We start from the raw sequence: 9912 nt of genomic DNA on the forward strand, positions 1-9912 counted from the left end.
TTTCCCAAAAACTTTTTGAGGGCCCCTCATGTGGTTGTGTGTATAATATGTTGTCCTTTTATTTCTTTGTAATAGACAAATATTGGGAATCATTTTCTTAAACTGTGGTATAATCACTTGGGAGTTCCATTGGACTCCAGAATTATCAAAATAAATCATACTCTGCATGCTAGAAGGTATGTGACCTTGGACAAGTTATTCTATATCCCTGAACTCCATTTCCTTTACTAAGTTGAAAAACTAATTGGTAGTTCTTGCCCTTCTGAGTGATTGTGATTCAAGACAATGAAAATGTATAAAGCACCAGCACAGTTATTGGCACACAACAGATACTCAGTAAATTATTTCCTCCTACTTATGTTATTCTGAGAAGCCCGGTGACCCGATGGTTAAGGCATTCAGCTGCTAACCAAAAGGTTGATGGTTCAAACCCACCCAGCAAAAATTCCTGCTTCTGTTTTGACGTAGAGGGACATTATGAGTCAGAATTGCCACAATAGCACACTCACTGCCATCAAGTTGATGCCAAATCATAATGACCCTACAGGATAGAGGAGAACTGCCCCTCTGGGTTTCCGAGACAACATGTTAATTCTTTATGGGAATAGAAAGTCCTGTCTTTCCCCCTCAGAGTAAATAGTGGTTTCACACTGCTGACCTTTTGGATTGTAGCCCAATCTGTAACCACTGTGCCACCAGAGTTCCTACAGTAGCTCACATTAATATATTGTTGAGATATGTACATGGTCAGTTTGGTTAGTTCAGTTTATAACATCTTTGATTTGCTAATTAGGATCAGATCCTCACTTGTGTAGTTCCAAGATGAACTAAAAAAACCAATTGAACTTACTGCCATTCAGTCCTTGCTGACTCATCAAGTACATAAACAGCTTTATTTTTTTTATAATTGTTTTATTGACATATCTTACACAATCCAATATATCCATTCACATACAGTTCTGTTGTTCAATCCCATCAAGTGGAGTTATACAATCATCATTGCTATCAGTTCCCCATTCCCCCGCCACCCTCCCTCTTCCAATACCCTCAGGGAACCATACTCCTGTTACTGTGTCTGCAGGATTATCTAGTCTTTCATGTACTGAACAATCTTAAATATACAAATGAACATATGCAAATCTAACATGATTAATGAGGTAAATCAAATATCCTTAATAGTAAAGGGAGGAAATATTTACGAACTAGCAGATAATTATGTGTTTCATCAGTGCCATACCGCACCCTAGATTTATAATCCTTTCCATGTGGCCCTTCTGATAGAGAATGTCCAATTACCTTGCAGGTGAATTTTGGGTCTCTTGCATCCATGTCCTTTCACACTGAGTTGGTTGCATGTTTTAGAACGTCTGATACTTCTTGCCATCAACACCTCATGATCACACATGCTGGTGTGCTTTTTCCATGTGGGCTCTGTTACTTCCCTGCTAGATGGCCACTTGTTTAATTACAAGCCTTTAAGATTCAGACGCTCTATCTTTTGATAGCCAGACACCATCAGCTATCTTCTTCACCACATTTTCTTATGCACCCTCATAAAGAGTTTTAGAGGATTGCTCCCTTTCCTCAGTACTTTCTACTTCCACAAAGCTCCCCTTTTTGATCGTCTACCAGGAACTTGAAACTATATTTTGCTCTGCTATGTAGCCACAGTTTCACCTGTATCGAGGGCTAAATAAATGGTAGGAGATGCAGTAGAAGAGGAGGGAGTGAAAGAAGGGTTGGCTCCACTCTCCTGGAACTGTAATTCCACTAAACAGAGGCAGAGATTACGTTTCTTCGCAGCTGTGACTTGCAGTTTTCCATTGTGGCCATCACATCCTTCACCACAGGATTTCTGGAAGCTGAAATAAGAGACTCCCTCCACTCCTCAAAAAATGAAAAAGAAAGGCAAGGGGTGGAGAATCCCCTACTTTAAGCCTAGTTCCCTTTCTTGGTCCTCAAGCCAGAGCTAGAGAGCTTTATGGAGACTTCTTTCCGCGTTCACTTCTGGTTTCTGGCTGTGTTGAATTTGGCCTGCAAGATACCAAAGAAGAGGATGTCCTAGGGAGGAAAAGGACCCCAGATTCAAACATTTTATGCAAATATATTTTATTAAATCTTACATAGGATAGAGACAAGACAAAGACAAAAATGAGTCATCTTGAATGAAGAAGACCATGGTCTCCAAAGAATTCACAGTCTTGTGGCTACATTGTAAACCTTGGTGAGGAAAGGAAATCATCACAAGATCATGACTGATGGTAGATTATTTCATCATAGTCTTAGGCAAGACCATGGAAGCTGATAAACCAAACTCACTGTCATTGAGTCAACGCTTACACATAGTGACCCATCCTGTGGGTTTCCAAGACTGTAACTGTTTACAGGGAGTAGAAAGTCCAGTCTTTCTCCCGAGGAGCTACTGGTGGTTTCAAACTGCCAACCAACTTGTAACCATTATACCACCAGAGAGCTCCTGGAATCATGAGTAGGCTATGTATACAAGATTGATTCAGAGCCCTCAATCATGTTGGTATATAACTCATGACCATGTAACCCTAGTGCCCCAAATTCCTTCTAAGGCACACTGAGGCAAGTCCCTGAGGGCAAAACTGCCCCTCTTTCGACTGGCCAGGGGAGTTGTCGCCATTTACTTTCAGACATACACTGCCTGAAGACAAAGCTTTTTGCTTTGCTGGTCATTGATCAGAAAGAACTCAGTGCAAGCAGAATGTATGTAGGGACTCAAATGGATTTAGAGCTCCTACTGCAAACCATAGACTTCCACAAAACTTCTACCACCCACCCACTGCCATCCAATGGACTCCAACTCATTGCAACCCTAAATAGGTTTACTGGAGCAGATATCTTTCTCCCAAGAAGCAGCTGGTGGGTTTGAACTGCTGACCTTGAAGTTAGCAGTCCAGTGCTTACCCAACACCATTTCACTTACATTTCAGAGACCTCAAATAACTTCTCCATACAGCCAGTCTTGGTTTTGTAGTTTTATTCAGTAGGAAGGACAAGGTAGAATGTTGTATAATCCGTCTTTCCCAAAGCTATAACCCAGAATTTCCATGTAAAAGAGAGGACTTATAATACTCTGCCTTATCCCTTTTTTTTCTGTCTTTCTTTCTTTCTTTATTCATATTGCCTCATCTCTTTTCTAACTCGGCAGGCACCATTCCCACTGAAATGCAATTTTGATCACGTAACTGACTGCCTTAACAAAAAGTATTTTTATTGGTTCTCCACTACTTCTAGATTTAAGTACAGACTCTTTAATTCAATATTCTCATTCCCAGCTACATAGAATTTACAGCCAAAAAGGGATACTTGCTTATAGACAGTTATCCTAGCCCACATCCATAAATTTATGTAATTTTCTCTCTGTGTAAACTAGTTCCCAATCTTTCCATTTCTGCCTGTTGAAATTTTATAATATCATTTAACACATACTACTTCCTTAACTTCTTCTAACTTTTTGCACTAGTTTTATGTGCTCCTCATTAAAAGAGTTTGTGGTTCCTTCAACCTTTGAGTAACTGTCATTTGTTCCTTTAAAGATATACTTTGACGTTAGAATTACTTTTATACCTAGAGATGTAGTAACTGTATTTTGAACAGGCTATTATACAATTGAAGTTGTCAAGGATTTTGTCTTCCTTGGATTCACAATATCAATGCTAATAGAAACAGCAGTTAAGCTGTACAAGATTTCTTTAAAGTATTGAAGAGCAAGGATGCCACTTTGAGAACTAAGGTGTACATGATATTTTCAGTCACCTCATTTGAGGACCCCGAAAATAAGAAATATAATATTAACTTTTCTACAATGGCTGTGGTTTTTTAATGTACTCAATTTTCTACCACCAAGGAGCCCCGGTGGTGCAATGTTCCAAGCACTTGGCTGCTAACTGAAAAGTTTGCAGTTTGAAACAAGCAGCCACTCTGTGAGAAATAGATGTGGCAGTGTGCATTAGAAACTATGGGTTTGTTCTACTCAGTTCTATAGAGGTGCTATGAGTTGGAATAGACTCCTTGACAGTGGGTTGGGTTTAATACTTACCTCATAGGAACTATTCAGTACACATCATTAGCCCTAACATCTTTCTTCTTTCCACAGTACCTTGGCCATGTAGAAGTTGATGAATCAAGAGGAATGCACATCTGTGAAGATGCTGTAAAAAGATTGAAAGCTGTATGTATTTATATTTGCCAGTGTTTATATCTATGTTGTCAATACTTTCTTAAAAGATTTTGCTCAGTAAATCTTAGTAACTCATATCATTTGCTGTGTAAACTTATAACTAAAATTCAGTAAAATATTATTACTTAATTTTTTTTCCAATAACCCAATATCTAGTAAGAACAGTGTTTTTTCTTAAGGCAAAAATGTAAGCTCAACAATAAAGAGCATCTCATATGGTCCATTTAAAGACATAATTTATAGAACCAGCCTTTTCCATTTAGGTCAGACATTATCCATAAACTATTTTACTGTTGATTTGGAACCACATTGAATAAGTGGTATAAAACCAGATAGAAGAATAAAATGCTAAAGGCGCTGTAAAACTGTCCTATGTAGCGTCTTAACCTGTGATAACTGGATTATCAGTCACTGATTTTTAAATTGCCCATAAGAAGCAGCTTTCCAGGAAGATGAAGATAGCGATATCTGTATCAATAGCTGGGGATGTTTGAGATTTAGGTGGGGACTCCTATCACTGTTACCTTGATTCCTGACTTCCCATGTACATTCACCCCAATTTTCTTCTGGGTGTTCTTCTAACATAAACATTTTTTTACTACCTTTTGCACAAACTCCAGCTTAATTTAAATGGAGGAACCTTTTCCAGGACGAATTATCTATAGAGCACATACCAACCATGCACCTGTGCATTTAATAAAAGAGAATTAATTATTCTTAAAAGTTCAGATGAAAACCATAATTTCCTATTTTCGATAGGTTTAAAGAATGTTTCTTAGACTCTGATAGCCTTTTTACAACCTTCCTCCCCTCCACTATGTGGCCTTTTTCCTTCTTGGCTATGAAAGCTTTTAGCGTTACTTATGCATGCCCTTGCCCCAAACAGCCTTAAATACTTGTTGCTTTGGGTTTGCTGGTATGACGGGCTGCCACAAGATGGGCTACTAATGACTGCTTTTTCTCAATTTGCTTGGTAATCAATATTTTTCTGCTTCTCATTGCCTTCTATATGATCTCTTATCTATAAGTCCTTAAATAAGATATAAAATTAAGCAACTTACCAGAGCGAGGTGGGGTTTATTTTGGAACAAATGCCTGAATCTGTTGTAGAACATAAAGGAAGGGAAATATACCTGATTATCATAAACAATAGCATGTGTGTGTGTGTGTGTATACACACATGTATATACATATGCATACACACATTTACAAATATAATGTATATACATATATTTATGCATTCAATATATACACACATAGTATTTACATGCCATATATGTGCACATGCACACATGTTATTTATATACTCCAAATCAGATATTGATCATTTAAAGTCTTAAATTGAAAACCTTCCTGCTATTTCTATTCTCTAATTCATCATTAAGGGGATTTAAAGCAGTATATTATGGTACATGAAAACATAATTTTATAGACTTGCCACGTTCACCTTAATATATCACCCAATTATACACAGCTGTCTTAATTTTATAACTATTTTAAAATAGAATTACTTTGTAAACAAAAGATTTTTTACATTTCATAGTTTATAATAAGCAAGATGAATTTTAAAAATTTAAAAATAAAGAGTAATGCAATAATGTGCTCTTGGCTGTCTAGTTCAAAATTTTTACCTACTTTTGACTGGAAACATCACATCTTTTTTATAAGTAATACATATTCACAGCATAAAGTACAAACGAACCCAGAAAAGTTCGCAAATAAGACAAAATCTCATGCTTTCTCTGAAATGCAACTAACTAGTAACTGTTCAGTTGCAAAAGTAATTTTTTGAGTAAATTTGTGATTATTTTTTAATCAAGAAGATTATAAACTATAAGCACAATTATTGGAGAAGTAGGGCCATTTAGATAGTAAAATTCCTTTGAGATTTTGTTTTCACCAGCTAAAGGAATCAAATTGCCGTTAAAAAAAATATATATCCTGTGTCTGGAACCAGGGTCTGGCACATAGTATTCATTCAGAATATATACAAAGAACAACCTAGTCCACCTCAATGTGTGGTCAGATTGAATCACATATTATCATAACTTTATCATATATTTAAAGTTTATAAAAATCCTTTTGCCTATCGCTAAAGGTACTCACTTCTCTATAACTTAAAATAATATTTCATGTATATTGATGACTGCTTTTCTGGATATAAAACATTGAACTTTGGGCGGGAAATTGACTTAAAGTTTCACATGTGCAACAAGTTAACTATCCTGGAGATTCAGAGTAAATGTTATGTATAATTTTTTATGGAGAACATCTCTTTTTTAAAAATGAGATTGAGTTATTGGATAACTGTGATCAATTTCTTAATTTTTATACCCTCTAATACTGAACAAGGAAGCTTGCAGATCATTAGGATGTTGTTCATCTCAGATCATTAGTCTACACTAATTTATGAATTTTCCCTTTTATATATTCACTGCACAGAAATTTCTAGTGCTTTTTTTGGCTCTCTGGCCAAACGTTTATCTAACAAACATCTACTACTTTTTTTTGTAAAGGCCCTGTTATCTTTTTACCTAGTTACTTTTGTTATCATCATAAAATATAAGCCAATGTTGGAGTGTACAAGCCTACAGAGGATTAAGGAAGACATAGCTCAAGCCTTTGAAACCAGTTTGAATGCTAAAGTTAAAATATACAAGGGGGTACCCCCTCCCAAAAATAAACCCAGAAAAGACTCTGCTAAGCAGAGCTTTCATATTATGCCTTTTTCCTACTAGCTGAGCATGGAGGAACTTGCTCTGAGTTAGTGCACCCAGTGGCATCACCTGGGAAGGTTCTCTATGGTCACAGTGAATTAATTTGTAAAAGCAGTTTCTCTAGAACCTCATTTTTTTGTGATAGCTGATTTAAGAGAACAGCATGAGGCTGTGAAATTTTGTTCCTTTTTGGGGAAAATGCCACAGCAACAGTTGTGATTTTGAATACAGCTTAGAAGGACAGCACTATAGGAAAAAATGAAGTATACAAATGGTTCTCTCATCAAAAAAGGTGAAATGTCAATTGATGACAAACCTCATTCTGGACATCCATCACCTTCCCAAATGGACGAAAATGTCAACTCATAGTGCATTTGGAGTTTGTTCTACCAGGTCAAGCTTTCTATTTAGAGGTTCTGAAAAGGTTGCATAGCAGTGTGCAACCAAAAAGGCTTGATTTGTGACAGACGGGGGACTGGTTTTGCCACCATGGCAATGCTCACGCACCCATCTCATTGAGCCAGACTTTGGTAAAAAGCAGCATGCCTGTCTTGCCCCAAGCACCTTACTCACCTGATCTCACTCCGAGTGACTTCTTTTTGTTTCTGCGAATGAAGAGGGACACTAAAGGACAGTGATTTGACAACATAGAAGAGGTGAAGGAAAAAAATGAGGGAGGTGCTGTCAGCCATCCAAACAGATGAGTTTGAAAAATGTTTTCAAGAATGGAATTGCAGATTTGACAAATGTATTAAGTGTAATGAAGAGTACTTTGAAGGTGCTAAGGTTGTTTTGTTAAAAAATTTTTTTTAAATATATAGCTTTGGAAAAAAAATTCCGTTGGTTTTTGTTTTGTTTTGTTTTTAATTACATATATATATATATCCCAGTTAAGTAGCTAACAAATATCTGAAAGCTGTCACTTAAATGATCTTTAAGTGAAAAATTTAGCATTCTAGTGCTTTTTTAATTTGTGTAGAACTGAGAAAGCTGAATAATTTTCAAATATTAGGGTCATTGCCACCCATCTCTCTAACAAGTGCCTTATAATTTAGAATTTAACTTAATTTGGAAGTTATCCATTCTCAAAGAGATATCATAACTAAACAAAATAATATTGTTTTTAAAATATGCCACTTCACTGGCTACCACTGCCGAATTTTCTGACCCAGGACACAGTAGAATCAGTAGAATGTCCCAGATTGAATGGAAGAAAAATACAGAAGAAAACTATAAATTGCTTAAAAAGGCCAGACCTATTGGACCAAAAAAGACTAGATTCTATACCATGAATCTTATGGCATGGTAGGTTTCAGGGTGATAGCTAAGGGCTATCGCCCTTTTAAAATCAATTGTGTAAATGTATATCAGACCTTTGGCTATTTTGCTTACTCTAGTCCAAGATACTCTTATTTTCAAAGGTCTTTTCTTCCCATTGTCTCTAAGATGTGTCTCCCTCTCTGTCTTGGTTTTAGAGTACTTTCATTATACTATCAGTTAGTTCCTAATGGTTTTTTATTCACTATTTGATATATTTGTTTTAATATATGTTCTTGTTTTAGCAGGTAAAAGAATCATAACTTAGTTTGTTTGGTTTTTTAAACAACATTAATATTATTTTCTAACCTAACAACTTCCTTTTTATGCATTTTGCACGTTAACTGTTTCATTAACGTCTGAGATCTTTTGTAAACAGAGGGGGAAAACTCCATATGTTTCCAGAGCGTTTCATAGAACTAAATTAAATCTTTACTGATCTCCTACCTTCACCTCTCCACCCCTCAGGAATGGTGAATCTCTTCATATTGGCTGCATTCTTGAAAGCTAATTATTACTTAACTGTCTTAACAAAACTAGGTCTCCAAACTTGGCAGCAGAAATAATCTTGGTTTTATTGTGATAACTTTCACAGATTACTTTATTATTGTTCCAGATTAATTACAAAATATTCTGTGGATCTATTTGATGCTGCTTGTGATTTTTAAAACTAGCTTGTCAATGTTTGAGCTGGTAAATTATCTGAAAAAGTCAACTTTTAGTAGAGAGAGGTCTTGTTCTAAAGATAGTCCAATATTAAAAACTGATGAGGATGAAAAAGTACAAGCAACCAAGGGTTGGAAACGTACAGTTCAGCTAGCATTGGTGAGTTAATAAAACCCATCCATCTTACATAAGCTCTGCACATTTTAAATGGTGGCTGCTTTTTATTTACTTAAAAATTGGTTCAGGAGCCATAGATAGCTTTGTTTCTCTTGTTCAGAGAAGAGAGTATGTATAAGATGTTTACTTATAAAAGTCAGTGCAAGTTTATATAAAACAACAGCATTTGGAAACAGAACCCCATTCCTTAAATTTTAAATGAAACCTACAGACATGGTTCATTCTCAGCAATATCTACTTTTCAGGCTCCGTTGTAAACATTAACCCTCCGTTCTTTAGAGAGGGTTTATTTTGTATCAAGAATAAAATATATCTGTCATTCCCCTATATATGTGTCTAATAAATTAGCTACAGGTGTCTTCCACTTCTCGAAAGGTCACTTTTACCTCACTTAACTTTTACAAAATATCTAAGATGTTTATACTAGGATCCAGTACCTAGTTTGTTGATTTTGCTAGGATTCAGTACCTGTTTTGTTAACTGAAAGAAATCCAAAGAGGATTTTCACTTATATCCAAAAATAGGTGATAAGCAAAACTACTAGCATTTGACATTTGTTTTACCGTTAAGGAGGTCACATACCCCTGTGAGTGAGATTGGTGTTGCTACGCTCCTTCCCAGGAAATACACTCAGAATCAAGCCACCATAATTTTTAGCTCTGTGAACACTTTGTGCCAGTGTTATTTTAGGTTTCATATGCTATTTTTATATTATTTGGTTGGTTATTTTGGGGTCTAGGAATGCTCAAAATTTTCCCCACATAGATTAATGAATGATCATTGCTTCTGTCTATGCCATTTCAGTTTACAAAGGATTTTTATAGG

General features: G+C 36.0%; 1 protein-coding gene across 6 annotated transcripts in view; it reads left to right on the top strand.

The window, feature by feature from the left end:
- Positions 1–9912, top strand: part of NUMB (NUMB endocytic adaptor protein) — a 159466-nt gene that overhangs the window by 113981 nt on the left and 35573 nt on the right. For all 6 annotated transcript variants that reach the window (XM_045287790.1, XM_045287789.1, XM_045287793.1 and 3 more), the window contains one exon: positions 4127–4201. In XM_045287790.1, the coding sequence (XP_045143725.1) occupies positions 4127–4201 (75 nt within the window). The remainder of the gene's footprint in view (positions 1–4126; positions 4202–9912) is intronic.

This window comes from Echinops telfairi, unplaced genomic scaffold (genome assembly GCF_000313985.2).
Source record: "Echinops telfairi isolate 266 unplaced genomic scaffold, ASM31398v2 ScPeMD7_18;HRSCAF=68, whole genome shotgun sequence".
NCBI classification, from domain to species: Eukaryota; Metazoa; Chordata; class Mammalia; order Afrosoricida; family Tenrecidae; genus Echinops; species Echinops telfairi.